This window comes from Arctopsyche grandis, chromosome 9 (genome assembly GCF_051622035.1).
Source record: "Arctopsyche grandis isolate Sample6627 chromosome 9, ASM5162203v2, whole genome shotgun sequence".
NCBI classification, from domain to species: domain Eukaryota; kingdom Metazoa; phylum Arthropoda; class Insecta; order Trichoptera; family Hydropsychidae; genus Arctopsyche; species Arctopsyche grandis.
The window spans coordinates 16,050,376-16,068,709 of NC_135363.1; the positions used below are offsets into that span (position 1 = coordinate 16,050,376).

Below are 18,334 nucleotides of genomic sequence, written 5' to 3' on the forward strand. Positions count from 1 at the left end.
GCGTTCCATACTTCTTTGAGTGCATTGGACTTTGTCTAGCATCTTAGCGTTTAACGTCCAAGTTTCACATCCATACGAAAAATATAACAATAAAAAAGATACAAAAATATAATAAAGTAAAAAACAAAAATAAAATGAAATATCAACTTCTAATATGAGAACACATTTGCGATCTCAAATTAAACAATCCCTCAACGAGAACCGCATATTTAAGATTAAACAACTCCAAGCTAGCAGCAATCTACATAGTACGTTATATTATACCCATACATATAATATTATAATAATGAGTTTTAACCAAAATAATAGAAAATATGATAACTTGTCGTAATTCTAAATACAATTAATTTTTTGTATGCAAAAAAATACATAGATCATTGAAGTTGCGAGACTTAATATGTAATTCATGAAATTGACCGTGAAATCGAATAAATGTTCTAGAATAGTATCTTTATCAACACCTTATACTTATGTAAGTACAAAACATCCGTAACTACTGTTTTCTTTATTGGGCGTTTCATGCTTCATTAAAAAAAAAACCGTATCATAAATCGTCATCAATGTACATACTTGCAATGCTATATGACCATAAACATAATATAATATAATTTTTTTATATGAATTTTATCAAAATGAGTAATGTTAAAGCATGTATTTAATGTTTCCAAATTGACTTGCCAAAATGACAAAAGCAACGTTATCGCCCATACTCGAAAACCTACTTTCAAAAGATAACAAGACAAAATGTACTTATGAGTAATATATGGCAAACCTTTAAATACATTGATATTTTTGAAATGGAGGTTTCTATTCAGAATTCAGGTATACTGATTTCATTCAGGTAGGTAATTATGTATGTACATATTTGACCTAAAATTATATTTATTTCAATGGTTGTATAAAATCATATCCTGCCAGCATGGTATTTATTTATTTATTTAAAGAATGCATTAAACTTAGGTAAGGATAAGTACTATGCACATACATGGACAAAAATATTGTCATATGAGATGTTTCACCTGAATGTAAATGTAAATTTTAAAAACCTTTTTTTATAACCTGCACCTGCTTGCGACACAATGCAACAGGTAGAAAACAAGTAGGTTCAAGGTTAAATAAACTTGAAAAATGATTGAATTTCAAAAATAATATATGTAAAATCAATGGTAATATGTAGAAATAAATACATTCAAATTATTGAAATTAGTAAACGTGAATCAATTACTAAAATTGTAAACAGATTCGAACAGAATTTTAAAATTACTCACTTTATGATTCCAGAAAATGAACAGTCCGACTGAGCAAAGTGAAATACAAATAAAATGGATCATCATTCTAAAATTGTGTTTGGGGAAGACAAGCTCTCGCTTATGAATCAGAATCTACATTCCTATTTTAATATATTTATTTAAATAATTTCCTATACGATATATAGATATATACAGTGTATAAACATACCTCGTTCAAGGAACCCGCAAAATTTTCATTCAAATCATTTTGAAATGAAATCGTTCACAAACACTGCAGTAAGGATACAAATGAATAACAACACTCCACACGATCTATGTATGTAGGTATTTACAATACTGTTTACACAAAAGTTTTTTATTGTTTTTGAAATTTTATTTATGTATTTTTTATGAAATTTTATTTATTATTGTATGACAGTACGGCACTGGTGTTTTGATTCAAAGCAACACACAACTTGCCCCAACTACGAACAAAACTGCAATGAGGCAGTTTCGAGCGAGCATCCATTCTCAAGTTGTACTGCCGGTGACTAACAGTCATCCCACACCTTTTTCAAATGCTGAATATTGTATGTACATATTTATTTATTTAAGTTTGGACCATTGTGGCATTACAGGAATGCCTAATGCGCCACGATGGTCGAAAATATAATAGAAATGAGAAAAAAAATTATACAGGCAAAAAATACAATAATAAATAATCATTAAAATAATAGCATTAATAATATTCGATACAATAAAAGTATCAAATAAACAGAATACATAGCATGGAATATCTTGCAATTACAGCAATATATATATATATATATATATATATATATATATATATATATATATATATATATATATATATATATATATATATATATATATATATATGGCTAATGGTAGCGTATATATTTAGCACCACTGAGGTCGAAGGTTTGAGTCCTCGTCAAACTGCTGGTTAGGTTTGGGGGTTTTGTGACTCCAAATCGATCGTTTCTCTATCAGAGTTTGCCAATTTTATCTGATCATTGTTGAAACGGTTCCTGAAAATTGGTATTAGATCATTTCCTGTTGTCACAAAATATGTGTGTATAATTTGTAAAAATTATGCACAGTAATCTGAAATCTATAGATATCTCTATAGACATCTCTATAATTTCGTGTTTATTATATGTATAACAATTGTATTAATAATTGTTCACAAAAATCTAAAAATAATCCATAGATGTCTCTATGATTATTATTTCTGTACTGATTAATTGTTATGTGCTATGTATCTTGATTGTATATGTATTATTGTATTTCTGACCGTTATCGTACACTCGTCGCATTGGAGCGATCTGTAATGACGAGTGTATATTGATTGTAACAATAAAAATATATGTATAAAAACCAGTCGTAAATACAAAGCATTCATGCGAGGCCCAAATGGAAGAGAGGAGATCAAAATTCCACTCTAACATTACATAAAATTATAAAAATATATGTGTGTAAGTATAATATATAAAATATATGTTCAATTTTTAATTATTACAAATACATGAAAATAATCAAGAATTGCACATCTTTAAGTGAAATTATTTATGATTCAAATAGTTTTAATTACAATTAAAAGAAAAAGTCTACTTAAATATACGCGTACTTAAGCTTGCTTTATCTATTTTTAGACCTAAAAATTACACCTGCCTGTCATTACATACGTTTTATGTGCTCTGTGAGTTTGAGATTTTGTTTGAATTTGAATTATTATACATATGTACATAAATACTAAATGAGTATTAAAAATTTTAAGATTTTTTGCTAAAAAGCTTTTTACTGCTCATATACTAAATGCACGATCTATTTAATAGCTACTGACACAGTGATCATTATCTATTTTATACATTATTTTTCTTGTTTGTATTTATAATATTATCTTGTTTTAATTTATTATTATATATATTTATATATTCTTGAGTGATTGAAAATAAATATTTAAATTATTATGAATCTGTGAGTAGTTGAAAATAATAAAAAGCTTGTAAAAAATGTAAATCTCACTACGACCCTAATTTACGATCTGGCCCCGACTCCAAATCTAGCTTCAATCAAAAAAATATCTCGTGTTGCTATATATGAGCCGTTATATTTGAAAGTGGTGGAAGTTCAAATTTCAGTTCCAAAAACACTATCTCTGTTTGACTTCTCGGAAAAGCAGAATAAGCGTATTACAAGCCACCAGTATTTCTGAATATTGTTATATATGTACATATAAAAATGATGCAGTTTCAAAAATAAAAGAGGATTCAGGAGTCACTCAATTTTATGATTCCAACTCGGCTTAAAAACACTGTGATTTAATTACCCTACTTTTTATGCGTACTCAATTTAAACCATCCTTCTTTTTGTATTATTCTATATTATTTAAACTCTCGTGAAAGAGTCAAAAATCATTTAAAAACATTTAAATTTCGGTGGCCGTTACTTCATCGAAAGTAACTTGATCAAAAGTCGAAAAATCGAAATTTTTTCGCGATTTTAATGACGATATATGAAAAAGTCCGTTTACCAAGCATAAATATGTACATATGAAGATAGTATATATTTAGTATAGATAGTATATATTTAGTACCGTTTACGATGCATACATTCTTTTCGATTTTGCTTTTCGATCTTTCGACATTCGATCTTTCGACTTGCAATGCAGTGACCCAGACCCTTTAAATTTCAATGTTTTCTTCAACAATCAAACAATAGTAAGTATTTAGTCCAAAGTAGATTATCTAAATCTAATCCAATTTATGTATCGAGACGAACAATTACATTTTAATGTTTACTTTAACATCCAAACAATAGTAAATATCTAATCCAAAGTAGCTCACTGATTTCATGATGCAGTTTAATTTTATAAAACGACTGTTTCACTGAAACTGAAAGATGAAATCAATAATTAAAGATTATTGACTGTTAATACTGTTATGAGCAATTTACTGTTGTAATTATAATGTAAAAGTAATAAAGTGTTTGGAGCAACTGGCCGGTATTGCACACTCTGCCACTATTGTCAGTGGAATTCCAATGTAAATTTTAAAATTAAAAAGTGAATTTTCATTTAAGATAACTACAATATAATTATTCGTCAGCGCATTTGAGTGAAAATGCCAATTGCAGAAATAATTCGCATTTCAAATTGCGAATTGTCGAATAAATATATTTATATGTAAAAATACATGACGCTTTGGCGAACGTAAAACAAGAAACAACTGTACAAAGGAATAGATTCATAAATTCGATCATAATATAATAATTATTATCATTCGATTCAAAATATCAAAAACCTGATACAAATTAATTGACGAACGAGAAAACATAAATCTTCAATTATCACAGAAGAAAATAAAATTTCAATAATTCAAAAACACATCCATAAAATTCAACAGTAAATCAACACCCGCATACGAATGTTTTATTTCTTTATACCACGTTAATATAATTTAACGTTACATATGGATACAATTTCACTTGCCATTTTTGTTTGAAATTTCAATTAATTACATATTAGAATAACGACCGACCAAATTTCACTTTTTACACGTGCTCGAAAAAATGCCATAACACACATTTCAACAAGTCGACACATCAATCTTAATATGTAGTCGCATTTAAAATTCTTGAATCGTTTTCAATTCGACTGGACCTCTTCATTTTTATTGTCTACTTTCATTTCAGTCGCTTGGAGTATGATTTAAAATCAAATAAACATTTCGTTTTATTATTTTACACCTGATCGAACGTACCGACAGGCAAAATATATACAAACTATAAGTATATACCACTTGAATTGTTGAGTGTTGAGCAAATTATACGATCAGACCACAGCACTAGCTACTTGATTAGTGTTCCATTGCGACCTGGAAGGTTAACACGTCCCTTGTGCAATAAAGGTATATAAATATCAAATCACAAGATTATTCTCAAAACTGATAATATATTTAAGACAGTCTCCCAAATTATGAAAATTAAGTTGAATTTTCTTACATTTAAAATGAATACGATTAAAATAGAATCAGTCGATGGAAAAGCTCGTAGATTTTCATTTCTCTTTGTCAAATATTAAACGTATATATATAGAACGCAGAACGTGTAGGGGAAACTTTGGGTTTTATTTCGAGGATAAATAACACGTGACATAACCTACAAAAGTGCTCCTGTCATTTAGATTTTCTTATAAGAATTTTGTGACTTTGCCTAACTTATTACTTACACAATTGAATCGTCTACCTATATACAGTATAGAAAACTTCTTTGATGAACATAGTTCTGCAAAAAGAATCCAACCTACATATGTACATAAATTATATTTCAACCAGCTCAAATTCACGAGCATTTCCTTTTATACAGTGCAAAAGAAAATCTATGCTATTTAATAATATACGAGGCAATATTATATTGTTTTTTTTGTTGAATTTTATACTATCGTATAGAAAACTGTGATAAAACGCTGCTCTGATAACTCTGTTTGGTTGATTCCTGTTTCTAGGACTATGTTCATGTATCATAAGGTGACCATTAGTACTGTTTTTTTGAGTATGTGTCCTGGTAAATCGTGAGATAAAACCAGTACACTTTCTTTATCTAATAGATGAATTTAAATATACAAAACCTTCATCGAAAATGATCTCTTATATAAATATTGGCAAATTAGTCAAATATTGTCTGTGTTTATCAGAAACATATGCATCTTCCGAAGGACTTTTTCCTTCGATGAACAATATGTGGTCTATTGAATATTAAAACTTTAAAATGTTGCTAATAGATAAGAATAATTTTAAAGAGTTCTGTGTAGAATTTTATAAGGGTATTAAAGAAAATTAATTCCTGATGTTAGTTTTTAATGGAAGTATTTAGAAAAAAAAAATTGTTTTTAGAACAATGTCTCGGTTTTTAATTTGAAAACAATGGTCACCTTTATGTATCAGTTTATTTCAATTGCAATATTAAAGACTAACATAGTTGTGTTTTGGTATGGAATAGTGCAAATCATGGTTATGAAATATGATGATAAACGAGAACGAGGACATAAAATTTTTATGGATTTACACTAAATTTGTTATCATTGAATATGTGGTATAAATGTATGCGTTCGTCCCCTTTGAAAACCGTTATCAAATGGAGTTTTTCAATCAACAAATCAATGTTCTGCGACAGGTAAAATTAATAAATTGTATTATGAGCACAATAGAGTCCCGATTGATCAAGCTAAAAACCTTCACTTTTAAATTAAAGGAAATTTAGCGCATTCAAAATGGCCATTGAATTAAAATGCTGCCTACCCTATACTACATTATAGTTTCTTCTCTCAGTTTAAAACTTCATCTTTTGGGTATGAAGAAAAAATATAAGTGATGTCTATCCTTTGATAATACTATCTTTCAAAAACTTAAACTTTTATCAGTATAGCAAGAGCCTGGTTATTTAGTTTGATCTTTCAGTAGAACAATTTACAATACTTTATTTTAAGTTATATTTTTCAAATCTATACAAAGCATACTAGTACTGTGTTATCTTCGCTTATACATATATATATATATATATATATGCAATGCTTTTAAAAAAAAAAGAAAGGGTGCCGGAACTCACTTATTGTCAAGTTTTTTATTGGAAAAGATTATATTTAAATTATATTATATAGAATATTCGTTTGAAACAAAAAATGCCAAGAAAAAAAGGTGCCAAAATGCCGTTCCACCGCGTTACATGGGAAAAAAGCCCTGTATATATGTTTCTATATTATGCAATACTTTCGTTATATTTTGAACCTGTTTAAATTGGATTATCGGGACTGTTGCAAAAGTTACTCCACTTTGCTTATACAACATCAGGTGTTTTTCTTTACATTTGTGTTTTTTTTTTTAGAAAAATGACGAAAATATTAGATGGAAAATCTCTTTCCAAAACCTTAAATTTGGAACTTAAAGCAGAAATTAATGAATGGGTTAAAAAATATCCTAAGCCTCGATTGGCATGTATTCTTGTCGGGGACGATCCTGCAAGTGTGACTTATGTTACGAAAAAAAGAGAGGCTGCAGAGCTTGTTGGTGAGTTATTTTTTAATTTACATTATACATATTCATAATATCATATTTATTTGGAGGTTAATTACAGGGATTCAGTGTGATTTAATCAAACTAAACAGTGATGTTTCTCAAAGTGACATTCTACAAGCTATACATCAATTAAATGACGATGTATCAGTAGATGGTATCCTCGTACAACTTCCATTGCCAGAATCCATAAACGAAAGAATGATATGTAATGCCATATCAGAGAATAAAGATGTAGACGGCTTCAGCATCATTAATGTAGGTAAATTTTGTTTGGATATGGATGCACTATTGCCTTGTACACCATATGGCATCATGGAAATCATTAAGAGGTTTTACTATTTATTTATAAATTCATATTTTTTTTAATTGATACAGTAATTTACATCTAAGAGTGTAAATTGACTTTTAGGAATAATATTGAAACATTCGGTCGTAATGTGGTGGTAGTTGGAAGATCGAAAAACGTAGCAATGCCAATAGCAATGCTTATGCATACCGATGGAAAACACGAGTCACAAAATGGAATGGATGCGACAGTTACAATATGCCATCGTTACACTCCTTCCGATCAACTGGCAAACCATTGCCGTAATGCTGATATCATTATCACTGCTACAGGTTGCTTGATAACTTAAATTATACTACCCATCTTACTCGTGATTATAATTCATTTCTATGTAATTTCTTTAGGCGTTCCTGGATTGATAAAAGCAGATATGGTAAAACCTGGGGCTACTATTATTGATGTTGGCTTAACAAGAATCACTTGCCCAGAGACCGGAAAACCTAAATTAGTTGGCGATGTTGATTTTAAAGGTATAACAATTTTGCAATCCATCAAAATATGATGTCTCAATGTTATTAAAATATTAATTCCTTGATTTCAGAAGTATCTAAGATAGCAGGTGCTATCACACCAGTTCCTGGAGGCGTAGGTCCCATGACCGTAGCAATGTTAATGCGAAATACTTTCAAAATTGCACGAAATCGCTCTCTCCTTTCTATCTGATATTTATATTTTAAATATTTATGTACATTTAAAATGTACGGTTAGTCTCTATTTTTCCAATTATCATTTTTCCAAGAAAAATGATCTAGTTTTGACTTAACTTTAATTTGAACTTTCCAATTTATATAAAGCCTAAAATAATTTCTATGAATATATCAAGTTATATATTTTACACTGAAGTTTTGTTTTTGACGTGATGAAGAAAATTAAGTTGACATTTGAAATATTATTAAATACGCTGCAATACGTAGGTATTTAGTTTTATTAACGTCATCCGTTAAATTAAGTTTAATGAATAAGAAATATCATAGTAAAATTTCTTCAGATTTTACACTTAAAAATAAGATCATAGTTATGGATTATCAATGAACACACACACTAATATGGATACACGAAGTTCCCACTTAATTCTATTTCACTTAAGTCCACTATATATGTATATGTATGTACAGTAAACGGATTATTCCGCAAAAAGCGATCTCGCGTAAGTCACTAAAATCTCGATCACGGAACATCTGGCACTCGAGTTTAGTACAATATTTGGCGTGTGTAAGTTTCGATCGATGGAGTTTTTAGGTGCCAGATGTTCCGTGATCGAGATTTTAGTGACTTGCGCGAGATCGCTTTTTGCGGAATAATCACCAAACCATTACTTGATGGAATTAGTATCTTATTAATGACTTTTAATCAATAATATTGCTGCTCCCTTGCCTAAATATGAATTTACAAATTCTTTGATATATTTATTAGGGTAATTGGATTATTACGTACATTGCGATCGCCCAAAAGACAATTTTTCCCATGAAAATCGCGAATACCGAATATTTGGCACTCGAGTTCTGGTTAGTATGATGGACTTTTCGGCGGTCTCCGTCACGAGCCCGAATGTGAAACGCCCGAAAACGCAAATATTGGAAGGCAAAGATCGAAAATCGAAAGATCTTAAGTCGAAAGATTAAAAAAAAAAAGGGTGCATGGTAAACGGTACATACTCACTTAATTTGCGCGAGCAGGATACAAGAGGAACAGGCTTTTCCTCAGTTTTAATGTGCGCGCACAGAATACGGGAGGAAAAGCCTGTTCCTGTTGTATCCTGCTCGCGTAAATTAAGTGAGTATGTACCGTTTACCATGCACCCTTTTTTTATCTTTCGACTTGAGATTAGAGCCCGTGAGGTAGACCCACTTTTCGGCTGCCAGACGTTCCGTTATAGAGGTTTTATTGACTTGGGCGAGCGCTATGTGGGCAATAATCACCAAACCATTTATTAGTAAATTATTAATGGTGAAAACAAGTCGTGCTACGGCCAACCACAGATAATCTGTCAAGGTGACAGATGTCATACCGATGGAAAGTGCTGGTGGCAACTATAGTAACTTTACATGTGGCTGCCTACTTTGTGAAGCCTCTAGTAATCCCAAAAAAATCTGAAGCAGATCTCAATCCAGCAACCAACCCATCCTTCTATTCCAACCCTAAAACATAAGTTGCTTTATAAATGGTGCACCTTATAACCTCAAACACCGCTATAAAATTTCTTAGATTTAACACATCCAGGCTAAAAGCGTTTAGCACAGCCATGATGGAAAAACCTGAAGTGTTAATGACAAGATGTGATATAGCTCCAAATGTTCTAGAAGAACTAAAATCCAGGTAATAAAATACGTGAAATATTTATGACAAATTAACTATCATCAATTTTAACTACTTCGTTTTATTTTAGGTGTAAGTTGACCCTTTGGAATAAAGAATCAGCTGCATCTCGTACATTTTTATTGGAAAATATTCCAGGAAAAAGTGGTATATTTTGCTTTCTAACTGATAAAATTGATAAGGAACTATTAGATACTGCTGGTCCCAATTTGAAAGTGGTATCTACTTTTTCTGTGGGCTATGATCATATTGATGTTAAAGAGTGTCAACAAAGAAACATCAAAATCGGATACACACCAGATGTTTTAACAGAAGCAACTGCCGAATTAACAGTAAGAATAATTTATGTTTATCGTTGGCCTTTACCATTTCTAGCAGATAACATTTTCTAGTGTTTTTTTCATTACAGCTTGGGTTGCTTTTATGTACATCCCGTCGACTAATTGAAGCTCATGAAGAAGCTCGCACGGGTGGTTGGACAACATGGTCACCTTCTTGGATGACTGGCCCTGGCTTAGGAGAATCGACAGTCGGCATTGTTGGTTTCGGTAGAATCGGACAGTCAGTCGCTCTTAAAGTAAAAGCTTTCAATGCAAAGAATATTCTCTACTTTAATCGTTCTGAAAAACAGAATGAAGCGAAAATAACTGGAGCCGTGAAAGTATCATTCGAGGAATTGTTAAAACAAAGTGACTTTATCATTTGTTGCTGCGCTCTAACAAAAGAAACGCAAAACATGTTTAATATTGAATCTTTCGCAAAAATGAAACGCACAGCGGTATTTATAAATACTAGCAGAGGTGGTTTGGTAGATCAGAATGCATTGGTTGATGCATTAGAAAATGGTACAATCAGAGCGGCTGGTTTAGACGTGACAGTCCCTGAACCGTTACCACTCGATCACAGATTATTCAAAATGTCGAATTGCACAATTTTACCTCACATTGGAAGCGCTACAATCGAAGCTAGGACTGCAATGGCCAAACTGACGCTAGATAATTTAATGAATGCGCTGGAAGATAAACCAATGCCAGCTCAATTGAAATTGTGAATATTATAAGTGATTTTGTATATATTTTAGGATTCTTTTAGATAGTTTATTGAATTTTATTAACCATTTGAATGGTGTATGTTTTATGATTTGCACTTAAATATGATTAAAGGCTGAAAAAAGTCCAAATAATATATTAATATCTTAATTTCAATAATTTGAGAGTTTCGCGTCTTCTTTATAACGCATTGGTCTGAAGCATCTTGGAATTTGTTTACATAATATGGAGTCTCAGGCAAATGACACAATCTAAAAATTGAAAGAGTTCAAAGGAAGCTCCTCCGCTATCTATATATGAGAGAGTTTGGATACTATCCTCTACTGTATTCCAGTGCTTTTGTACGGAGATCTGTTGGCTATAGTTCCCTATCTTGTCGGAGGGATATGCTTCTTGTTCTTCAAACTATTAAGAGGTGATATTTGCAACCCAACTATATTGGAAGAAATTAAGTTATGGGTTCCAACTCGCCTCATTGATTATCGGTTGCGCCCATTGTTCCATACAATTAAAGCAAAAACTAATGTTCTTAATTTTTCACCAATTGCTCGAGTCTTACGTTGCTTGAATTTGGTCAGCTATCACACTGATATTTTCAATATTTCACCAAATAATCTAACCGCTTTTTTTTACTTATGTTCAATTTAAACAACTATTAAATTTTTTTATTTTTATTTCTCAATTTTCAATTTTTTATTTTTCTTGTGTAGGTTTATACAATTTTTTTGTGTATTTTTTGGCCACAGTGACATATTGGGGTAACCTATAAAGACACTGTGGTATATGTGTATTAAAATTAATAAAAAAATATGTATATCAAATTTTATTTGACGATGTACGGATAAACCAAAAATGATGTTTGTACACTATTTTCTTTCTACTGTATGTATATTATAAATAAAAAATAAAAATACTTGATGTGTGTAGTTAAATGGTACATCTAATAAAGACCCCAATTAAAATTACTCTTTCACATTTATTCATCTTTAATAACTAAGGTACAATAATTTAAATTATTATTAACATAACATAAGTTGACTGTTTATTACATTGAAGTTATTTCAATATAATAAATTTTTTGACATATATGTAAAACTTGGGTCAAATTATAGAAAACACAAATATCGGAAGGCAAAGATCAAAAATCTTAAGTCGAAAGATGAAAAAAAGGGTGCATGGTAAACGGTACATACTCACTTAATTTGCGCGAGCAGGGTACAACAAGAACAAGAGGAACAGGCTTTTCCTCCCGTATTCTGCGCGCGCACATTAATACGGAAGGAAAAGCCTGTTCCTCTTGTTCCTGTTGTACCCTGCTCGCGCAAATTAACTGAGTATGTACCGTTTATCATGCACCCTTTTTTTGATCTTTCGACTTAAGATCTTTCGATTTTCGATATTTGCGTTTTCTGTAATTTAACATTCTGGCTCGTCACGGAGACCGGTAAAACTTAACTCGCTCCATACATATAACCGTATCACAGTTTATCCATTCCAACACATAAATAAAATTAATCCGTATGTTCGTGTTGAGCTTCTGCCTCCCTCCAACTATGTTTAATTGTTTCAACCATCGTTTTCCATATTTGAGTTTTGCTGATGTAATAAAACTTGCAAAGAATTATGAAAGCGCAAGCTAGCATCAGAAAGTAATCAATCTCATCGTCTATTTCCCTGGGAACAGGCCCTTCGAAATCTTTAATACGCAACGTGTCTGACTCTTCTTGAATTCCAGTGTACATTTTGATGAATTTTATAAATGCCTGTATGGAGTATTCCGAGTTGTTAAACTTAGCTACGGCTCGTGCATTGTGAAAGAGTATTATTGAAGGTACGCCGACAATACCATACTGTGTATTGACACGACTATGTTTGACGCTGTCGAGCGCAGCCAACTTGAGATCGGGGAACGACCTAGCCAACGAATTGAAATGGGGTGCAGCCATGTAACTGAAGGGACATTGCTTCGAAAAAAATAAGACAACCGTACATGGGGCTTCCGATTCTCTGTCTGTGATGTCGGCATCTGGGGTTAGTAGTTCCGCTAGACGTGAAGCATTTATAATTTCTACACTTTGTAACAACCGTTCCTCGGCGGTGCCATTGATCATATTCAATTTGCACGAGACTAATTTTCTGGTCTCGTTCGCGGAAGGTGGGCTTTCTGATGTTTCGTCCAATACTACCCTTGGTTCCGAGTCCGGTTCAGGGTCAAAATCCATCTCATCTGACGGAGTTTCATCGGGAATAAACTGCGAGTCATCTTCCACTACCTGGTCTAGTTCAATAGATCGAACCATATCGTCGTCTCCATTAGCTGCATTGCCTGCAACTGTATTAAGTATTATGTAGACTGCTTATTTGCGTAGACAATATAATGATTAATAAATAAATATAATGAAGTGTATTTACTGAAGATCACGAATAAGAATATCCCGAATGACTTCATACCGTAACGTTAAAATTGCTTCAAACTGTCAACTGCAGTCTAGACACTATGTCAGTGATTCCCAAACCGGGCTACGTACTTCAATAAATCAATAACGGCGAATATACGGTACAGCTTTATTTTTATTTGGATGAATTACACTCAATCGAACTAAACATGTCAATTTGCATAAAATTACAAAAAATGTCACTTCCCAATTCCTATTATTTTCACTAGCGCAGAATGTTGACTTTTGCGCAGAGGGCACAGGTTATAAGTAGACTACGGATACAGACCATGATTTTTCCAGGAATCGGAGCGGTTTAGCTCTATTTACAAAGCTAGAGTGCAAAAAGAAAAGGTTAGGCAAACCTTTAACAAATCATTTACAACAATTGAATAATGGACAGCGCGCTGTGGGTCCGGTGTATATTTATATTTCAAATCCTTTTGATAAAAAACATTTTTGAATAGCTACATTATTATCAATTGAGAAACAAGCTGATATGAGGCTTGTAAAATTGAACTTGATTAAACTTTTAAGTGATTTTAATACTTTCAAATTAAAAAAATCTTATTATTTTTTGGTTAGATGCTAGGAGAGGCTAGTGATTAAATATTGAGCACACTGTGTTTCCACAAATTATCTTTTTTACAATCCTTCACCAAGTAGAACGTATTGAGCCTGCCTTATCTGCACACTCTTTGAGCTAATGCTATTTATTTATATCGGAATAACAATAACTTTGTACACAAAAAACAAATATTTTTGTAATGTGGGGGGAGGAGGGTACAGTGAGGCAAAATGTGTTGCAAGCGGTATGCGAGTTAAAAAGAAGGTTTGGAGCCTTTGCATTATGTGAATATGTAACTGTCATAGATATACATATATATACTATAATAAAATAACATAGATGAAGCCTGACGCTCAAGAAATTGTCTCCCTTTTGAAGAGTGCACTCTTTCAGTAGGTAGCTGGCTTCTAAGTCGATTATAATTTCTGCCTTCCTTCCTTTTTTTAAATTTATTCCCCCACAAATTTAACCCCCCCACCCCGCAACTCCCCGTTATTTGGTCCGTTTTCTCCAGACAAATTTGTTTGCAATGCCTCATCTATGTTAATCAATATATATGGTAACCTTCATTTGAGGGCGACAGGGAGGAGCATCTACCCCCAGATTTGGCCAGGCCAGGAATTTTGATGAAAAGGAATACTATAAATCTTAATCAAGCCGATTATTCGCTACTAAAAGCTTGGGCCAGCAGAAACTATAACAAGTTTAGAAGAATCTTCTTCTTCGAAAAAAAAATATTTATATATATACATATATCCATATATGGCCTTTTAAAATACAAATACAAACTAGCCAACTATTGCCTATCTTTAGGAAAAAGCTGAAATGACGTCCCTGACCAATTGGTAGCGAACTGAAGCACCAGTGAGTAAACAAAGACTCTTAGTATTTTTGTAGTATTAATAAGCTCTTATTTTTTTCTTAATAGTGTTGAATAAGTACAAGCTGGCCAAAACATAAGTATTTTTCCTATTCAAAATATTTAGATATATGTATTTGTAAGATTTACTTGGTCGAATAATAATACGCTGTGGCCAACCTCATGTGGACATGGCAATTGAATACGCACTCACTTAACCTCAAACTTCTCGTGCGCTGGTCGAAGTTAGTGACGACTTGTGTAAATGTAAACATCAGGGCATTCAATCCTATGTGAGTACTTTGCTTATCATTATTCTCTATATATTTACTTAATCTATGTACGTAGTAACAATAGATGAAGTTTTGTTTTCGATTGTGGTCTCATACAGTTTGTCTGTTCACAGTTAAAATGGTACGTCACAATAATCAGCTACCTGACAACTTGCCTCAGTTGCAAAATTTATTGAAACGTGAGCCCGATACTTACCGTGAAGAATTCATTCAACAATATCGGCATTTTGAAAGTACATTGGAGGTATTTCGCCTCTCTCCATCTCAACAATGTCAGGCTTTGCAGGAGCAAGTCAATTTTCTAGCACAGGTAGCCCATTGCTTTGCCGAAGAGTTGCGACTGTTACCCCAACAACTGGCTGATTTATTGGATTCACACAACTCAATATTGGATCCCGAAATGCGTATGGCATTTTGCAAGGCGCTTATTTTGTTGAGAAATAAAAATTTGCTTCCTCCGTATGATCTTCTTCAGCTGTTTTTTCGTCTTCTTAAATGCCAAGATAATGCATTGAGAGATTTCCTTGAAACGCATATCATAACTGACATTAAAAATATTAATGCCAAACACAAGGATGTCAAATTGAATTCGACCTTGCAAAACTTTATGTACACAATGTTGAAAGATTCTAACCCCAAAGCGGCAAAAATGTCGGTCGATATAATGATCGAGTTGTATAACAAAAATGTATGGAACGATTCTAAAACCGTAAACGTTATTGCTAGCACTGGTTGTTTTTCAAAGTTTACAAAAGTAATGGTTGCTTCATTGAAATTTTTCCTTGGAAAAGATCCTGAAGAAAAAGACTCTGATTCAGATAGTGGAGATGAACCGAATGCTAGAGAATCGGCTATTGCAAATAAATTCAATAAAAAAACAAGAAAAAGGGGAAAACAACTTGAAAAAGTGAAGAAACTTGCGACCAAGTCTAAAAAGAAAAAATCTAAAGCTCCAATTTTTAGCTTCTCTGCACTGCACCTTGTAAACAACCCACAAGGTTTTGCTGAACGACTTTTCAGACAATTGGAGTCTTCTAATGGAAGATTTGAAGTAAAATTGATGACTCTTGATGTGATATCAAGGTTGATCGGATTACATGATTTGTTTTTGTTTAACTTCTATCCATTCATCACTAAATTAATACAACCTCATCAGAGAGAAGTTACTAGAATACTCCAGTTTGCCGCCCAGGCATCTCATGAACTCGTTCCACCTGATGTAATAGAACCTGTAATTAAAGGTTTGGTGAACAACTTTATCACGGAAAGGAATTCTTCAGACGTAATGGCTATTGGATTGAATGCCGTTCGCGAGATATGTGCTAGATGTCCATTGTCAATGAATGAAGATTTGTTGAGGGATTTAGCCCAGTACAAAAATTATAAAGATAAATCTGTTATGATGGCATCCAAGTCTTTAATTGTTTTATACAGAAATTCACAACCAGAGCTACTCCACAAGAGAGATAGAGGACGCCCCACAGAAGCTACGGCAGAATTGAGAAATAAAAAGTATGGTGAAGTAGATACAAAAGATTATATACCTGGATCTGAAGTGTTACTTCAGGATGCTCCTCAGAAAGAAAAAGTTGAAGAAAATTCTGACGATAGTTCAGATGAAGGTAGTTGGATTGACGTTAATGAATCTGGTTCAGAAATAAATATCGATTCGGATTCAGAAGACTCAGATGATGAAAGCGCACAAGTTAAAAAAGGTAAAAACCAGAAAAAGCGGAAAATTTTAAAAGCGAAGAAGCCTACAGAAAAAGTTAAAGAAACTACTGTTGACGCACAGGATAAAGTAGAAGTTGCTCAAAAGATGTCTTTGGAGCGAATTTTCACTGATGAAGACTTCAAACGAATTGATAAAGAAAATATCAAAAAACAAATGAGAGTAGCCAAAGCAATGAAAAGGAAATTTTCTGAAATTGACCAACCGAATACATCAGAGCTGGTCCAACTTGGAGATATAGAAAATATTTACAAGAAAAGAAAACACGATAAAAAAGCTCGCATCGAAAGTATCAAAGCTGGTAGAGCCGGGCGGGATAAGTTTGGATATAAAGATGGTAGACAAAATGTCAACTGTTCGAAGACTAACAGAGAAAAAAAGAAGACCAAAAATTATCAAATGATAATACATAAAGCAAAAGGCAAAATAAAGAGATCCTTCAAAGATAAACAAAGGGCTTTTAAAAATTACTTGGTGAAGCAAAAGAAAATGAGATAAACAACTTAATTTATGGCTGTAAATATGATTTAATCATTGTATTTTCTATATGAAATAAAATACGTAATATTACGTAACATTTACAACAAATCTTGTTTCTTTCAAATGTTCATACTTAAATTTTCATAATCCAAAATAAACAACACTACAAAAATTATTAACAATTTTATTGTTTACATGACACATCGACCATTTTGTAAAAGAAAAATAATCAACTATTTAACATAAAAATAATTACACTTAATAACTACATTTATAATTTCATATCAGGAGTTGTATCTAAAATAGCTTCTGAAGACCCCTCTTTGAGTAACTCCTTCTTATATGTTTCTTGCTGGATTGATAACTGGGGCTTAACATTCACATAATAGTTGAAGCCAAAATTTCCCAACAGAAATAGGGAATAAACCGTCATACCCATACAAGTAATGACGGCGCCCTTGTGTAACTTATCGTAGAACTTATAACGTGCGACTCTCTTCATAATGCCTGTAAAAAATATATTTATTTTATTTACATGTCAAACTCTATATTTGCTAAAAATGAACACTTACATACCTAAAAATCAGTAGCTATATCACAGAATACTAATGATTTTATTTCTATCTTTGCATAAACGGTATTACGAATGACAGTAATCAAGTAATATAATCTATAACCTCAAAAAGTTCAAACTAAGAACGCTGAATTTCGACCATTAAAACTTATAATATTATGACATTTTAAATTTTATTCGATATTTGAATGACCCCTAGACATTGGACTAACTCCGTAACAAAATTTTTGTGCATACAAAGATGCGTTTTTAAAAGAAAATGCACACGTGGGTGGCTTTTTATTTTTTTGGTGCGACTCGGTCATCATCAAAGGGGAACATTATAATACAATATAATATAAGCCATGCTATTAAATTT

General features: G+C 32.1%; 5 protein-coding genes across 11 annotated transcripts in view; 3 read left to right on the top strand and 2 right to left on the bottom strand.

Annotated features, from left to right (window-relative positions):
* Window positions 1-1,735, bottom strand: part of LOC143916921 (SH2 domain-containing protein 4A-like) — a 51,414-nt gene extending 49,679 nt beyond the window's left edge. The window contains exon 1 of one of the 2 annotated variants that reach the window (XM_077438207.1): window positions 1,459-1,735. The gene's annotated coding sequence lies outside the window, so the exon portion shown is untranslated. The remainder of the gene's footprint in view (window positions 1-1,458) is intronic. The other variant, XM_077438206.1, reaches the window with a different exon arrangement.
* Window positions 1,736-4,838: 3,103 nt separating this feature from the next.
* Nmdmc (NAD-dependent methylenetetrahydrofolate dehydrogenase) lies at window positions 4,839-8,584 on the top strand. 5 transcript variants are annotated; one of them, XM_077438210.1, is made up of 7 exons: window positions 5,041-5,161; window positions 6,252-6,425; window positions 7,134-7,315; window positions 7,383-7,653; window positions 7,734-7,942; window positions 8,015-8,140; window positions 8,212-8,584. In XM_077438210.1, exons 2-7 carry the CDS (start codon window positions 6,340-6,342, stop codon window positions 8,331-8,333), a joined length of 996 nt encoding a protein of 331 aa, XP_077294336.1. In that variant the 5' UTR covers window positions 5,041-5,161; window positions 6,252-6,339; the 3' UTR covers window positions 8,334-8,584. The 5 variants fall into 5 exon arrangements, with proteins under 5 accessions (XP_077294339.1, XP_077294336.1, XP_077294334.1 ...); XM_077438208.1 differs by lacking the exon at window positions 5,041-5,161 and adding an exon at window positions 5,341-5,507; XM_077438209.1 differs by lacking the exon at window positions 5,041-5,161 and adding an exon at window positions 5,367-5,563.
* A 1,036-nt stretch (window positions 8,585-9,620) lies between these two features.
* On the top strand, window positions 9,621-12,009 carry LOC143916924 (glyoxylate reductase/hydroxypyruvate reductase). The gene is made up of 3 exons (XM_077438214.1): window positions 9,621-9,986; window positions 10,057-10,318; window positions 10,396-12,009. The coding sequence occupies exons 1-3, from the start codon at window positions 9,832-9,834 to the stop codon at window positions 11,035-11,037; spliced, it is 1,059 nt and encodes a 352-aa protein (XP_077294340.1). The 5' UTR covers window positions 9,621-9,831; the 3' UTR covers window positions 11,038-12,009.
* On the bottom strand, window positions 11,740-13,742 carry bug (thioredoxin domain-containing protein bug). Of its 2 annotated transcripts, XR_013261012.1 has the most exons (3): window positions 13,448-13,563; window positions 12,487-13,367; window positions 11,740-12,130 (listed from the first exon to the last, which is right to left on the bottom strand). XR_013261012.1 is itself a non-coding variant. In XM_077438215.1 (2 exons), exons 1-2 carry the CDS (start codon window positions 13,482-13,484, stop codon window positions 12,547-12,549), a joined length of 858 nt encoding a protein of 285 aa, XP_077294341.1. In that variant the 5' UTR covers window positions 13,485-13,742; the 3' UTR covers window positions 12,427-12,546. The 2 variants fall into 2 exon arrangements, 1 of the variants encoding a protein (XP_077294341.1); XM_077438215.1 differs by lacking the exon at window positions 11,740-12,130 and having other exon boundaries at window positions 12,427-13,367; window positions 13,448-13,742.
* Window positions 13,743-14,870: 1,128 nt separating this feature from the next.
* Mys45A (SDA1 domain containing protein Mys45A) lies at window positions 14,871-17,612 on the top strand. The gene is made up of 2 exons (XM_077438127.1): window positions 14,871-15,190; window positions 15,304-17,612. The coding sequence occupies exon 2, from the start codon at window positions 15,309-15,311 to the stop codon at window positions 17,418-17,420; it is 2,112 nt and encodes a 703-aa protein (XP_077294253.1). The 5' UTR covers window positions 14,871-15,190; window positions 15,304-15,308; the 3' UTR covers window positions 17,421-17,612.
* Window positions 17,613-18,334: the final 722 nt, after the last annotated feature.